The sequence below is a fragment of the Hemitrygon akajei genome, chromosome 21, assembly GCF_048418815.1.
Source record: "Hemitrygon akajei chromosome 21, sHemAka1.3, whole genome shotgun sequence".
Classification (NCBI taxonomy): domain Eukaryota; kingdom Metazoa; phylum Chordata; class Chondrichthyes; order Myliobatiformes; family Dasyatidae; genus Hemitrygon; species Hemitrygon akajei.
Window position 1 is genome coordinate 12,801,597 of NC_133144.1, and position 17,375 is coordinate 12,818,971.

Here is a 17,375-nt window from a genome sequence, read left to right on the forward strand (position 1 = left end):
TGGAACAGAGTAAGAGGGCAAAGTGAGTCAGGTGAAAGTAGGCTGGAGAATTACATTGCCAGGTATCTAGAAACTAAAAAGTTAAACAGAGGAATCCTGCAAAGCAGCCACCCATTCTGCATTTGGCTTTTCTAGTGTAAAAGATCTTACTTGTGAGCACCGAATGCATACATTAAATTGGAAGCAGTGCAAATATACTAATGATTGATGTGAAAGGAATATTTGGGAGTGGTAAGAATTTCAAAGTACCTTTATGTCACCATTTTCTACCCTGAGATTCATTTTGCAAGCATTCACAACAGAACAAAGAAATACAGTAGAATCAATGAAAAACTACGCACAAAGACTGACAAACAACTAATGTGTGCAAGAAGACAATCTGCAATTACAAAATATACAATAATGAAAAATTCTAAATGTATATTACTGAGAACATGATGTGTAGGGTTCTTGAAAGTAAGTCCATAGTTCAAGTTTATTTGTCATTTGACCTCCCATGAATACCTGTGAATGCAGCCAAATGAAACAGTGTTACTCCAGGGCCAAGATGCAAAATATAGTACAAACAGTTATACACAGAGAACAGGATGCTGCCTTTAGATCAGGGGATAAGGTGGTGTCCTCTCGTGCTGGACAACCTATGTCTGCTTCAGCACCTCCATCGAGTGGTTTGGGAGCAGCTAGTGTAAGTGGAGGGATGAGCCAGAGAGTGATAGAGGGAGTGGTCCATTTGGAGCTATGAAAGTCTAGGAGGAGTTGTGTTGGGAGTTGGTCACAATTGGATTGGACCTGGAGACAAGGAAAACCCTATCTGTGTTCTGAGTGCAAGATCATAGGCAAGAGCAAAATGCAGGAAATGTAACTGATGCAGTTGAGAATACTGTTACCAGCTTTTACAAAGAACTGCCTTCTTTGTAGATGCTCTTTTTTTAAAAAGTCATACAACTTAAAATAGTGTGGCTTTGAATTTTTTTATTGTTCACTAATTTATTGTATCTTTCCCCAATATTTTTGTTATCGTTTGTTAGATTACAAAAGTTTATTAAACTTCTGGTGAGCACTAAGTTTTGCAACATAGGATTTTTTTTTCTTACCTTTTTGATGCATCCTTAAATTTTACTTTTCTTGAGCTTTACACTGAAATCATTAATTGGTCCCACCTCTCTGCATAATGTCAGATCTGAACTACCCTGTGCCCTGGTTTTAAGAAACCAATTCAAGTATACACTTTTGAACTGGTACTTCATAGATATCAAATCGAATGGTCTTACCTGTATGATAATTATAATGGACCATAATTATTGTACTACTTTTTTAAAAGTTTTAGTTGCTACTTGATTCATATTCTGTCCTACTGTTAGGCAGCCGAAGTACGACTACTATTAAGGATGCTAACGTGTTTCTTCTTTCCAACACACTGCTTCAATGTGTTGCCGATATCATTCTTCGTCACTGGAGTGAGCGTATCCATTTTCCTTTCTTCCACAATATTCAGACATATTACCACCATTAACTTTACAACCATTTGTCAGCCACAGCTATCAGATCGAACCATTTATTTCTGTTGAAGTTATTAAACTTATGTATCTTGTAAGAAATGCTGTGTGCCATCAAATATGGATCCTTAATTTTATTATTTTTCCTTACTCTTGACTCTACATGCTGGTGCCTTCCTGATGCCCTTGGATTGTGTTGTTACTTTCTTTTTATTTGCTAAATACCCCTTCACCTTAGCTTCTGCCTTCTGTTTCCTGCTTGGATTTTCTCCTTTCTTATTCTACCCTCAGGTTCTCTTTCCACCCCCCCCCCCCACCCCCCCACCCACCAAACTGGCTAATTGAAACCTTTGGCTTCCTTTGTGCTGTAAGGAAATACAATCAGTCTATGCTGGCTGTCAGAGGAATTCCACCGATCCAATCACTGCAATCTGTTTTCTCATAATTTCTCCATGATATTCCTTCCACTTATGCTACTAAGGGCAACTTATTGTTGCTAAATAACCTAACAATCAGCAGATATTTGGAATGTGGGAGGAAACTGGTGCACCTGGGAGTAATCCATACTACCTGTGTAGTGTTTGCATGGAAGTCAGAATTGAACCTGAGGTGCTGGAGCTGAGACGGAGTCACTGAGACAAGTATTTAATGCTAGAATTCTACAACAGGTCAGCAGTTTTAAATATCTGTTGCCATACTGTTGCTTCAGATGTGGAGCATTTAGTTCTATAATTTTTCCTTACTCTGACTCCATATGTTTTCAGGCTCAAGAAGCATTTCTAGGCCTCATGTCAATTCTAAACCCATGATTAAATGTGAAGAATTTTTAATGCGAACAGAAGCAATTTACTTTTCCCATGTTACCTTGACTCTGTTTTTAAAGCATCTGTTCACAAATGTTTACTCTTAATTTCTCATTTGCACTATAGTGAAGTTGTGCATTGAGTGGGATTGACTAAAATTTTTTTTTTGAATTTTGACATTAGATTGCTTTCTCTTCTCTTGACCTGATCCTGCACTCACAAGCTTTGCTTTCAACGATGAACTTCATGGCAGCTGTGTTCCCATCAAAAAATATTGCAAAAGGTCACGAAGCAAAGATGAGCACAGAAGCTCACACAAAGGAAACTTTGACAAAAACAGGTAGGTTATTAACAAGGAAAAGCTAATTTTGTTTGTATGGAATTTTCAGTTTACCTTTTGCTCTGGCCTTGAATTGTTTTGCCCTTTTACTGTGAACTATGAGGTCTTCCCTTTTGTGGGATTATGATATGTACAGTAACAGTTTTACTTGGCAGTACAGTGATTCATAAGCAGAATTGCATTTGCAGTCAGTTCCCATTCAGTTACTTCTTGTGCCCAACTTTATGATGTGCCATTTCAATTATTTTTAGAATAAAATATTAGTAAAATGTACTTCATTGGTGACCTATGTTATACATTGAGGCAAAATTTGTATGGCTATTCCCTTTCTCATCAAACAAATGGATGCCAAACAAATGTGCATGTGGTGAAATTGGGATGGGAGCTGCACTCAAGCTGCACAGCTTGAGTTATCTGATGTTCCATTTAATGTATATTCAAGGAAGTGTCTTAAAAAATATTTCTTCAGTCTATCATTGCCCACTACTATGGTACCTACAGGCAAGGGATTGCTGGTGTTTTTCTGAGTGTGTGAGAATGAGAAATGTGTCTTCCACTTCTGTACTTGGTAGAGTTCCTTTCACTACCAGCCATTCATCATCCAATGATGTTGATACCCACAATTCTGTGTGCTGAAAATGACTGTGAACTCAAACTTGACATTTTCATAGATTGATGTTCTGCACAGTTTACAGTATGTCTGGTGGTCATAATGTTACTGCAATCTCAATTTTGTAAAACATTTAGAAACAAATTTTTATCTTTGTTATCAATGTTATAGTTGTCACTGCAGAGGATGCAGCCATTCGGCCCAACAACTGCATGGCAGCTCTCTGCAGAGCAGCCTAGTCAGTCCTAAACCTGTTTCATCCTGGAAGCCTAGTAAGTTTATTTTTCAAATCGTTGAGTGTCTTTGCATTAATGAACCTCCTGGGCAATGAGTTTCCAGGTGATCATCATTTGCATTAAGAAAACAGCTTCACCTATTTAACCTTGAGGCCACAATGCCTTATTCAAACCATTCTTTTAAGTGTTCTCTTAAAACACTCAAGAACCTGCTGCACTTGCTAAACTTGGTGACCAGAGCTGAAAGCAAACCTGTAGTTGTGGCTAACCCAACTGTCAGTTACGTGCAGTATAAACAAAATTTGTAATTTGGATATCAGTATTTGATTTTCTTAGCTGTGTCTTTTCAGATTATTAACCAAAACAAAATTTTTCTATCCAGTACCTGTAGATGCAGCATTTGATATATTTGACTTGAAATTTTCTGCTGAGCTGGGGGCATTGAACATATTTGTCTGTGATGACAAGTCCAGCATTGCTGACATCAAAATACAAGGTAAACAAAGCCAAGTTAAGCTTTTGATCCCAAGACAAAGCACTATATAAAAAATGATTTCATTGATGCTCCCCTCAAGCATTCATTTGAAGAAATCTTTAAAGCAAGTATTTAAGTGCTCGATGCCTCACACATTTATAAGTTACTCCATTTTTGTCACTCAGAGGGGGAGACCTAGGGTTTTTGGAGATAGAAAATCCTGAGGACACCTGAAGAATTCTTGGTAAAGGTTGTTTGTTAGTTACTTCATCTCCTGCATTCTTTCTGTCTGTAGATCACAATTGTTTTGCTAAATCTTGGCCTATGGATGTTTTCAACCTTGAGTTTTAATGGAATTCCAGAGAAAATTGTCGGTTAACCAGTAAGGTTAATGGGAAGACTATGTTCTAAGTGTTCTCTCAAGAATGGACTGCGTTAAATTTCCCTCTTCCCAACTCCTGTCAGTTTTACATTTCTTAGAGGATCATGATGTTTTCATAGCTAGTGTTGGAAATTGCTGAGAAGAATCAGTTTGTCCCTGTTGCAGCTTGGATCAGAGTTTCAAGAAGGTTGAAGTAGAATAAAATCTCATTGCATTGATGAAAGGTGCTATGCCACAAATATGGCATGTATCAAATGCAAGTAGATGACTATTCTGGAGAAACTTATGTTTGCAAGAAAGCACAAGTACCAAATTGCACTGCACTGTCATGTTAACTCAGAGTTAGCTAAGTAATTGCTGGTTGTGGAGCCAGATTTGATTGCCAAAAGATTTCTTTCTATTACATAATTCTATAGTTTGTCCCAAAACAAATGATTGCCACAATTTGTTCTCAAAAAATGTTGCAGGTATGGATGCATCTGTAACCATGCAGTCAGAACGGACAGAAGTTTTTGCCAGACTGAAAGATGTTATTTTAACAGATGTTGGCCCAAGGACTCTTCATAAAAAGGTGAGATGTAATGATGTAGTTCCAGAATGCTGGCTAAAGGGGACTGAGTTAGTGGTTATAATGCATACAGATTAAATACATCTTTTTCTTTGATTATTTGCAGAAAGTTGCTCAGTTATTTTGCTTGCCAGCCAAAGTTTTCATGCAGGCCATCTTTAACCAATTAGTAGCATCACGATGAATGAAAATCAAACTCAGTTTTAGTATCACTTGCATATGTTGTGAAATCTGTTGTTTTGCAGCAGCAGTACAATGCAATACATAATAAAAGCTATTAATGACACTGAGAAGCATATATAAAAATAATTAAATTAAGTAAGTAGTGCAAAAAGAGGGGAAAATACTAAAGTGATGTTCATGGGTTCATTGTCCATTCAGAAATCTGATGACAGATGGGAAGAAGTTGTACCTGAAATGTTGAACATGTGGCTTCAGACTCCTGTACCACCTCCTTGATGGTAGCAATGAGAAGAGGACATTACCTAGGTGATAGTGGTCCTTAATGATTAATGCCACCTTTTTTAAGATATCGCTTTTTGAAGGTGTCCTGGATACTGGGGAATCTAGTACCCATGATAGAGCTGGCCGAGCTTACAACCTTTTGCAACTTTTTCCAATCTTGAGTAGTGAGCCCTCCTTAACAGCTGGTGATGCAAGCAGTTAGAATGCTCTCCATGATACATCTGTAGAAATTTGCAAGTGTCTTTGGTGATATACCAATTCTGTTCAAACTGCTAATGAAATATAGTCACTGGTGTGCTTTCTTTGTAATTGCATCAATATGATGAACTCAGGATAGATCTTCAGAGATGCTGACACCTAGGATCTTGATACTGTTCACCCTTTCCACTGCTGATCCCTTGATGAAGACCGGTGTGTGTTCCATTGACTTCCCCTTCCTAAAGACCACAATCACTTCCTTGGTCTTACTGATGTTGAGTGCAAGATACCATGCCACCCGCTGATCTATCTTATGCCTGCTGGTCATCATCTGAAATTCTGCGAACAATAGTTGCATTGTTGGCAAATTTATTGATGGTATTGAGCTCTGCCCAGCCACACAGACGTGGGTGTAGAGAAGGTAGAGTAGTGAGTTAAATATGTATCTTTGAGATGCGCCATTGTTGATTAACAGTGACGAGGAGATTATTATTTCCCATCTGCACAGACTGTGGTCTCTTGAACAGGAAGTGAAGGATGCAGTTACAAAGGGAGGTACAGAGTCCCAGGGTTTGGAGCTTGTTGATTTTTAGAACTGAGTGGATGATTGTGTTGAACGCTGACCTGTTATTAATAAACAGCAACCTGACGTAGGTAGTCCTGACGAAGGGTCTTGGCCCGAAACGTTGACAGTGCTTCTCCCTATAGATGCTGCCAGGCCTGCTGTGTTCCACCAGCATTTTGTGTGTGTTGCCTGATGTAGGTACTACTATCGTCCAAGAGATCCAAGGCTAAGCGAGGGCCAGTGAGATTGCAACCATTGTTGACTTACTGTGGCGATAGGCAATTTGCAGTGTGTCTAGGTCCTTGCTTGGGTAGGAGTTGATTCTAGCCTTGGCCAACTCTCAAAGAACTTCATCACGCAATAGATGTGAGTGCCTTTGGACGATATTATTGAGGCAGCTCACCTGGCTCTTCTTGGGCACTAGTAGGATTGCTGCCCTTTTGAAGCAGGTGGGAACCTCTGACTGCAGCACTGAGAGAGTGAAAATGTCACGTGAGCCACTTATCTTGGAAGGTTATGAGCCAAACTGTTGCGTCATTCGTGTTCTGCAGCTTCCATACTACAATTCTGAATCCACTACTTTATGGCCTGCTGAGGGGCATATGTCGCACTGGGGCCTGGAGTCTAATGTGAGGAAATGGCTTAAGTTCAGTCCCCATTCCTTCAGTAGGGAATACTGGCTGGGTGGTTAGGAGGTAAGAAGAAATCTTTCTTTTCCGTGGTATGTTTTGATAGGTGTCAACTAATTTAAATAATTTCTGTTTGAAGTATTAAATTTTCTGTAAGTTGTTCGAATTGTCTTTGAATTACAGTTCCTGCTTTGATGGGGGATGGAGTGGTTTGCATCCTATCCAAGGTTGACAGTATTGGGATGTTAGATTGAGGCTGTTTGAGAGCTCTTAGATCTTTTGGCCTCTGAGATTTTAAAGTTCAAAATAAATTTATTTTTGAAGTACGTATATACGTACGTATACTACCCTGAGATTCATTTTCTTGCAGGCGTTCACATTAGAACAAAGAAATACAATAGAATCAGTGAACAGCTACACACAAAGACTGACAAACAACCAATGTGTAAAAGAAGACAACCTGTGCAAATACAATAAAAATAATATTGAGAACATGAGTTGTAGAGTCCTTGAAAGTGAGTCTGTAGGTTGTGGAGTCAGTTTAGACTTGAGATGAATGAAGTTATCCACTCTGGTTCAGGAGCATGATGGTTGAAGGGTAATAACCAGTTTTGAAACCTGGTGGTGTTGGGACCTAAGACTACTACCCCTCCTTTCCAATGGCAGCAGCAAGCAGACAGCATTGCTGGATGGTGGGATTCTTTGATGATGGATGCTGCTTTCTTGTGGTAGCACCCCTTGTAGATGTTCTTAGTGGTAGGGAGGGCTTTTCCTGTGATGGACTGGGCTGTATCCACCTCTTTTTTTATATAGGCTTTTCTGTTCTTGGGCATGGGTGTTTCTATTCTAGGCTGTGATGCAACCAGTCAGGATACTCTCCACTGCATCTATATAAATAAAGTTTTAGATGACAAATTTGCCAAAACTTCTAAGAAAGTAGAGGCACTGTTGTGCCTTGTTTGTAACAGTACTTATATGCTGTTCCCAGGTTGGATCCTCTGATATGATAACGCTAAGAAATTTAAAGTTACAGACTCACTCCACCACCAATTCCCTAATGAGGGCTGGCTCATGGATCTCCAGTTTCTTTCTCCTGTTGCCAATAATCAGCACTTTGTTTTTGCTGACATTGAAAGAGAAGTTATCATTGTGGCACCATTCAAACACATTTTCAATGCATGTTTATTATATGTGTAATTAGTTCACTAAACATTGCCAGATGCCGTCCCCGTGTATCTTCTACATCAGGCCCAGGTAATTGTTGGATGTTGTTTGGCATCGCTAGATGGTAACCTAGATTCAGCCCAAACTGATCCAGCAGGTTGTCTTTTTGCATAGCTGTGCACTGTGGTAAAGATGAGCTTGTTAACTGTTGAAAAGGAAGCTGAGAGTTGATTACTTTGCGATGAGATAGTAGTTGCATGAATAAGCATAATAGATCTTCTTCGTCAATAGATATCTGTGCCCAAGTTGGCTTTTTATGATAATCTTGCAAATTCAAGATCACTTTTTCTGGTATCTGCCTTCTATATCTTTGCTATTATTTTTAATGTTCTTAGATTAATTAGATTTGAGCTGGTGTTCCTGAACAGTTAGTGCAGGACTCAGACAGGTGGTGAATAAAGCGTATGGCATGCTTACCTTTATCAGATTGAGTATTGAGTGCAGAAGTTAGGATGTCATGTCACAGCTGTATGTGCTGTTGGAATATTGTATGCATTTCAGGTCACCATACTGTAGGAAAGATGTGATTATGTTTGAGAGATTGCAGGAAAGATTCACAATGCTGGACTGGAGTTACAAGAAGAGATTCGATAGTCTGGCACTGTGTTCCCTGCAGTGAAGCAGGCTCAGGAGTGACCTAAGGTGGATGAGATGAATTATTCTTATTATGTATTCTCAAGGTAGAAAAGTAAACGTAGAGGGCATAGATTTAAGGTGAGAGGACAAAAATATAGAAGGGAAAAGAGGGATAATGTTTTCACACAAAGGGCGGTGGGTATGTGGAATAAACTGCCAGAGGAAGTGGTAGAGGCAGGTGTAATTACAACAACGAAGAGCTATTTGGACAAGTACATGGCAAGGAAAGGTTTTGAGGGATATGGGCCAAACACATACATGTGGAACTATTTTAGGTTGGCACCAATTGGAATGGGCAAGTTTGGCCAAAAGGCCTATTTCTGTGCTGTATAATTCTGTGACCCTTCTCCTGGTTGAACAATGTGATCAATATGGTAACAGAATCTGATGTCACTACATGTTGCCAAATGCCATTCTGTTATTATTCATCAGGGTCAATAATAATTCCATATGTTCGTTTGAGCTTTTTGAGGAATAATCTTAAATCGCTCTGTAATTTTTCTTATTATGTATGTGTAGTGGAGAAGTGCATTAATCATATGTGTGTAAGGATGCGGGTTTGAACCATGATTGTGTGTAAATCTGGTAAGGTTTGAGAGATTTTCCAGTGCATGGGCGACGGACAAGGGACCCAACCATTTGATGCCGTACAAATCATGGTTTTCTACAAATCACATTGTCATTGTTAGGTGAGAGCATTGCAAGACTGATAATGTCATTCTCTCTGAATTTGAATCACAGCACAGCATGCCTTTCTTGCACAGTTGCCAGACAGGCTTCAGTTTTGAGGGTAAAGAGCTCAACACTGGAAGATGAAAGCTAGCTGACCTAAGACATTAACTGTTTTTCTCTCTCCACAGATACTGCCTGGATCTGATTTATATTTCCATTATTTTGGATTTTATTTCAGGTTTCCAATATCTGCAGTCTTTTTTGCTTTTCAATACCCATAACTTGCCAATTGTACCGGGGTTGTGGGAAATAGATTGTAGTCTTAATTCTTTAACTGTGAAAGAATGTCTGTAAGAAGAGGACAGACTTTTCATCTTGTTAAGTCTATATAATTTTCTCAAGGTTTATAATTTGGACTGTATTGCATATAATTCCTGGTTTACTTGTTGCCCACCAATTTTAAATGTTTAATAAGTGAATTGAGTTTATGAAGTTGTTCAATATGAATTCACACAGATAAGAAGAATAAGCTTATACCATTATTTTAGGTTGTGTCCATCATTGGAGATGAAGTCTTCAGCTTCAGGATAGTTTTGTGCAGTAAAGCTACAGAAGGAGAGGCCTATCTTGATATGTCAAATGTAGATGGGGAAGTCACTTTGCAACTGGGTTGCATCCAGCTGGTGTACCTGCACAAATTCTTTAAGTCATTGATGGTAAGTACAGTGTTTGGACATGGTAAGTATAAACATTTTGTGTGAAATGCATCTGTGCTAATTTAGAGATGTGTTTTATAAAACTATTCGTTGACATAATTTCTTCTTTAAAATGTAAATGTTATTTGTGTTTTATATGCAACATGCCTTCAAAGCTGCTTTTTGCATTTGTCTGTTTTGCCACAATACACATAATCATATATCTATTCTTAGGACTATAGGAATTTCCCCAGTAAATTAGAGAATTGAGCAATAAATTTTCAGCATTATCCCTTTTCTTTGTTGATACGTACAAACAAATTTCTTTTCAAATTCAGATAACTGTGAAATAATTCTGTTCCATTTAACCAAGAACTTTAGCCCAATTTTTAATGACTTACTCTCTCTTTCTGCATGTGCTGCCAAATCTTCAGAAATAAAACTTCCTTGGAAGCCTTGGACACATACATCCTTCAGCATTGCTTTCTAAGTGTTTCTGAGTATCTTGTAAATAATTAAACAATCAAAGAAAAACAGATTTCTTGCTTGTATACCCCCAGTCAAATGAATGAGTGTGCGGATACGAAGTGTTAATCTAGCAGAGAGCAGCCAGGATCAATCTCTACGTTTTGAATGTATGTCTTTGAGTGGATGTGCAGAAAGTTATCAACCCCCACCGATGACCCATTCTCCCGTCTCCAACCCTCCTCCTTCTCATGGACTCCCCGCCCAGGACTTCTACCCGCCCTGGATCTGTTCATCTCTAATTGCCATCGGGACATTAACCGTCTCGACTTCACCACCCCTTGCTCCAATTCCAACCTTACCCTCTCTGAACGCTCTGCTCTCCATTCCCTCCGCAACAATTCCAACCTTACCATCAAACCCGCTGATAAGGGGGGTGCTGTTGTCGTCTGGCGCACTGACCTGTACATAGCGGAGGCACCACGATAACTCGCTGACACCTCCTCTTATCTACCCATGGACAATGACCCCACTAGGGAGCACCAGTCCATTGTCTCCCAAACCATTTCTGATCTCATCAGCTCGGGAGATCTCCCATGCATGGCCACCAAACTTATAGTTCCCACACCCCGCACTTCCCATTTCTACCTCCTACCTAAGATTCACAAACCTGCCTGTCCAGGCAGACCCATTGTCTCTGCTTGCTCCTGCCTCACTGAATTCATTTCTGCCTATCTCGACTCTGTTTTATCTCCCCTTGTTCAATCCCTTCCCACCTATGTCCGTGATACTTCCCATGCTTTACATCTTTTCAAAGATTTCAAGTTCCCTGGCCCCCACCGCCTTATTTTCACCATGGACGTCCAGTCCCTATATACCTCTATCCCCCACCAGGAAGGTCTCCAAGCTCTCCGTTTCTTCCTGGATTCCAGACCCAGCCGGTCACCTTCTACCACCACTCTTCTCCACCTTGCGGAATTAGTCCTCACCCTTAACAATTTCTCCTTTGGCTCCTCCCGCTTCCTCCAAACTAAAGGTGTAGCCATGGGCACCCACATGGGTCCTAGCTATGCTTGCCTTTTTGTCGGCTATGTGGAGCAATCTATGTTCCAAGCCTACACTGGTATCTGTCCTCTTCTTGCGTTATATCAACGACTGCATCGGCGCTGCTTCCTGCACACATATTTAGCTCGTCGACTTCATTAACTTTGCCTCCAACTTTCACCCCGCCCTCAAATTCACCTGGTCTATTTCTGACATCTCCCTCCCCTTTCTAGATCTCTCTGTTTCTATCTCTGGAGACAGCCTATCCACCGACGTCTACTACAAACCTACTAACTCCCACAGCTACCTAGACTATTCCTCCTCCCACCCTGTCTCCTGCAAAAATGCTATCCCTTTCTCACAATTCCTTCGCCGCATCAGCTCTCAGGATGAGGCCTTTCATTCTAGGACAAAGGAGATGTCTTCCTTTTTTAAAGAAAGGGGCTTCCCTTCGTCCACTATCAACTCTGCCCTCCATCACGTCTCCCGTATTTCACGCACCTCTGCCGTCACCCCCATCCCCCCCGCCAGCCCACCAGGGATAGAGTCCCCCTGGTCCTCACCTATCACCCTACCAGCCTACAGATCCAACGTATAATCCTCCGTAACTTCCGCCACCTCCTACGTGATCCCACCACCAGCCACATCTTCCCCTCCCCCCCCCACTCTCGGCTTTCCGCAGGGATCGCTCCCTACGCGACTCCCTTGTCCATTCATCCTCCCCGCCATCCCTCCCCACCGACCTCCCTCCGGGCACTCATCCCTGCAAACGGAAGAAGTGCTACACCTGCCCTCACACTTCTTCCCTCACCACCATCCCAGGCCCCAGACAGTCCTTTCAGGTGAGGCACCACTTCACCTGCGAGTCAACTGGGGTGATATACTGTATCCGGAGCTCCCAATGTGGCCATTTATACATTGGGGAGACCCACCGCAGACTGGGAGACCGTTTCACCGAACACCGGTGCTCAGTCCTCCAGCAGTGGCGGGATCTCCCTGTGGCCACACACTTCAATTCCACAGACCACTCCCACTCCAACATGTCTGTCCATGGCCTCCTCTACCATCAAGATGAGGCCACACGCAGGTCAATGGAGCAATACCTTATCTTCTGCCTAGGTATCCTCCTACCTGCCAGCATGAACATCCAACTCACAGATCTCCGTCGATACCCCTGTCCCCCCTTATCCCCATCCCTATCTATTATTTTAGTCTGGTTCTCTTTCTCTCTCTTCCCCCCCCTCACTATAATCTCCCCCCAGCCCTACCTTTTTTTCTCTTTTATTTTCCATAATTCTCCACCTTTCCCCAGCCCATTTCCCTCCAGCCTATCACTTCCCAGCTCTCTACTTCATCCCTCCCCCTCCCCCCTCCCCCCACTTCTTATCCCTTCTCCACCATCCCATGTTACTTCACTCCTGAAGAAGGGTTTCAGCCCGAAACGTCGTCACTACCTCCTCCCATAGATGCTGTCTGGCCTGCTGAGTTCTGCCAGCATTTTGTGTTTTTATTTATTTCCAGCATCTGCAGATTCACTCGTGTGCCTTTGATATTTTTAATGCTTTTTGACTGCCCCATGCTGCATCTTCTGTTTATCCCAGTAGGAACATATCCACATGTTGCTCCCTTCATCTTAACCTCCATTATGTTCACACCATTTCACTGGCCTCCATTGGCCTCTGGTTCAGGCACATTTTGAAACCACATGCATATTGGTCTTGTGTTCACAATGCTTCTAATTGTTTTAACCCTTATATCTGGGACCATCTTCAGGCTGGTATCTTTCAAAGAACTTTGTGTTTCTTACTAATTACCATCTCTACAGCTTCTTCTGGCAGCTTGTTCCATATGCCCACCACCCTCTGAGTGAAATGTTTCCCTTCATGTCCCCTTTCCCTTAAACCTATGCCCTCTAGTAGTCTACACTCCCCTACCCTTGGGAAAATAAACTGATCATTCACCCCAGTCTATGCCCCTCATGATTTGTATCACACTATAAGTCTGTACTTATATCTCAGGTTCTTCAGTCTTGGTAACATCCTGGTGAATCTTTTCTGTGCCCTTTCCAGCTAATGGACATCCTTCCTTCTGGATTCTCTGGACTGGTGGTCTGGAGGTGGTCTATTTACAGTAGAGGCCTGTCTTTGTGTGTGAGAGGGGATGCGTGGATGGAAGAATGGGAAAGGGGCTTGCTTTGTTGTTTTGTCTTGTTTGGTTCTGTTATTGTTGCTGTTTGTATTGTTCTGCTGATCATTGTGGGCCTGCTTTGTTGGTGCGTGAATGTGTGGTGCCACTTGCAGGCTGCCCCCAGTACCACCTTGGGTGTGTTGGTTGTTAACACTAATTCCACATTTCACTGTATTTTTCTGTATAATGTGATAAATAAATCTGAATCCTTTATAGTAACCAGAATCGCACACATTTCTAAGCTATGATCTCACTAACACCATGTACAGTGTAACATGAGGTCCCAACTCCCATACTCAGTGCTCTATCCAATGAAGGTAATCATTCTAGATGAATTCTTTACCACCTACCTTAATTGTGTCACTACTCCTGTTTTCAGCCGTATCCCCATGTAACATATAGGATCATACACTTAATGTTATGTAAATGTGTGCTTGTGTAGTACATAAAATTTAGAAAAAAATAACTAAAATACAATCATTTTAGTGTTTATAAAAAAAATTAGATATTACAGTACTGTATGTAACTTTGGAAACTCTGAAGCTATTGAAAGCCCAGATACATCCAGTATGAGATCAAGTAAAAGGAAAAGGCAAATAGATTTACCAGAACAAAATGCTTGGTGCAAGTATTGATTTGAATTTATTATCGAAATACCAATCAGCAGAATGGTCATGTCCCGTGCAGCAAAACTCTTAACGTTACATATTGGCCAACAATCAATTCTTAACCTGTATTCCAACTAGTTTGTCAAATTTCCTCGTTTCTTCTGTAGAAAGTTTTGTTTCTAGGTCTCCCTTTCAGAACCAAGCAAATGTAGACATGACCAAGATAATGAGGTTTTCAGCAGCAGTAAGTGCTGAATTTTGGTTATTCAATGTATGATTGCACAAGATTTTGAGAGTACATGTTAAAACCAGGCTTTTCTCTTATTCACAGTTTTAATTGTTTACAAACCAGTGAGGTATTTCTGTAGCTCTTGTATAATTTAAACATGTTTTATGTTCAACAGAACTTCTTTGACACCTTCCAAGCAGCAGAAGTTGCATTAGGTGCAGCTACAGTGCAAGCTGCAGAAAAAGCAGCCTCCAGCGTTAAGGATTTTGCTCAGAAGAGTTTCCGACTGGCAATGGACATTAATTTGAAAGCCCCGGTTATTATTATTCCTGAGTCCTCAGTTTCTCTCAATGCTTTGGTGGCAGATTTGGGTTTGATAACAGTACGGAATAAATTTACCTTGATTTCTGCAGCAGAGTGTACTCTGCCTCCTGTTGTGGACATCATGGAGGTTCAGCTAACACAGTTGAAGCTTTCAAGGTACAATAAGTTTTGAGTTGTGGTTGTAATCTAACTTCCAAGGGAAATCAGAATCAGGTTTATTATCACTGTCTTATGTGATTTTTTTTTATGGCAGCTGTGCAGCACAATGACATAAAATTACTCTAAATTACAAAATGAATAGTGTGAAAAATAATGAGGTAGTGTTCATGGCTTCATGGACTGTATAGAAATATAATGATGAAGTGGATAAAGCTGTTCCCGATTCATTGAGTGCAGGTCCTTAGGCTTTCTGAATTAATTACTTTCCCATTAATTTGTGGTTTCTGTCATTCTTGTGAAGTTCCTGTGAATTCTAACTTCCTAATCTGCTCCTTCCCTTTATTACTTTGCATTGTTCCTTATCATACTTCCTGGCTTATTTGGAAGAAATGTCTGAACACAAATAATAATCTAATGGTGGTTGTACTTCGTGGGTTAAATTGGCCTGTTTCAGTGTATTTATTTATGTATGTTATCCTATCTGTGCAACCCCACGTAGTCTGTTTATGCTTCTCCAAGAATCAACAGAGGTGAGGAGTTTCAATCATTAGTGTACTTGAAAATTAAAACCGCACTTTGTCTGCTTTTCCAATAATATTGAACAAGTGTAACACTATTAGGACAAGTGTTTTCCTTCAATGGCACCCCTTCCACAATCTGCACCAGTAAACTTTTTTTTACCATAATGTAAGGTGAGGATTTGAGCTGCATGGGAAAATCTTCAGTTTTCTCTAATTTGCACACTTCCCTAACCTGAAAATGTAACATGACTGGGTCTAAATCATTGAGTGATCTACCAGTCAGCATTGCAGAATTACCTTCAGCAAAAGGACTACGATAGTTCAAGAAACGTCACCCCAATATTTCCCCAAGAGCAATTAGGCCTTACCAGCAACACCTAGTGTCAGAAAGTTGAAGAAATAAAATAAAATTTAAAATGCTGGTATAAATTACTAGCATGAACAGAAAAATTGGCTGACTGGCAGAAGGCAAAGAGGGAGAATAAAGGAGGTTTTCTTTCTCTTTTTGCCTGCTGGTGACTAGGGCTGTTCCACAGGGGTCAGTGTTAGGTTTGTTACTTTTTACATTATATAATAATAATCTGCATGACAGAATTGATGGCCTTGTGGCCATGTTTGTGGATGATTTACAGATAGGTGAAGGAGCAGGTCATATGGAGAAGGCAGTGAGTCTGCAAAAGGGATTGGACAGATTAGGAGAATGGGCAAAGAAGTGGCAAATAGAGTATAGTGCAGGGAAGTATATGGTCATGCAATTTAGTAGAAGGTATAAAGACATAGACCATTTTCTAAACGGAGCAAATTCAAAAATGGGGGTACAAAGGGATTTGGGAGTCCACCTGCAGAATTCCCTACAGGTTAATTTGCAGTTTAAATTCATGATAAGTAACAGAAATGCAATGCTAGCATTCATTTCAATAGGACAAGAACATAAAAACAAGGATGTAATGCTGACCACATGTAAAGTATTGTGAGCCCTTTTGGACCCCATATCTAAGAAAGGATGTGTTATTCAAGAGTGTCCAGAGGAGGTTTATGAGAATGATCCCAGATGAAAGGATTAATGTATGAGGAGTTTGGTGGCTCTGGGCCTGTACTTATTGTAGTTTAGAAGAACGGGGATGGGGTGGAAATCTCATTGACACCTATCAAATACACTGGACAACAAAGATTTTGCTTTCTGAATACTTTTGGGTGTATCTTATGGATTTTGGGCTGGTGATCATGAAATCACCAAGAAATTTCTCTGTCATGCATCATTTATTTGAAGGTGCCTAAATTTTAAAAAAAACCTGGTATTTTGTCTTTAACTTGCTCTCTGTATTCTTGTCATTCTCCATTAAGGATGTTAAGGGTGAGTGGTGGAAAAGATTTTGATGTAAGATTTAAATCATTCAATAAAACATTCAGTAATGCTTTTGTGTACATGGGAGCAGAGCCTGGCATGAAGATGGGGTTTTTTAACTGTCAGATATGGCATGTAAGCCACAGTAATTTGAAGGGAAAGCTATGACTGTTTTTAATTCTTGAATTGCATTGTGTAGCATTGGGGTTGCATTAACATAGGAGATAAAAGCAGCAATGGAAACTTGGCTCTGACAGCCTTCTCCCATATTCACTTTAGTCACACCTAATCTCTTATCTCAGCATCATTCCCTTTCACTAACTCTCTCCATTTCCTGTTAGCCCTAAAATCAGCAATTGTTTTTTTCTCAAACTGATGCAGGTATATTGGAGGTACAAGAGCTTATGAATGCAGATGCAAGTAAATATTATTTATCCTTATGAAGAAATATAGCTGCAGATGTATAAGCATTCAGCTTTAAAAGCACAGATAATTCAAG

General features: G+C 40.5%; 1 protein-coding gene across 1 annotated transcript in view; it reads left to right on the plus strand.

Annotated features, from left to right (window-relative positions):
* The window catches only part of vps13c (vacuolar protein sorting 13 homolog C), a 389,552-nt gene that overhangs the window by 181,178 nt on the left and 190,999 nt on the right, over nucleotides 1-17,375 (plus strand). The window contains 5 exon segments of the mRNA XM_073024838.1: nucleotides 2,483-2,639; nucleotides 3,868-3,981; nucleotides 4,810-4,913; nucleotides 9,848-10,015; nucleotides 14,703-15,007. Of these exon segments, the coding sequence (XP_072880939.1) occupies nucleotides 2,483-2,639; nucleotides 3,868-3,981; nucleotides 4,810-4,913; nucleotides 9,848-10,015; nucleotides 14,703-15,007 (848 nt within the window).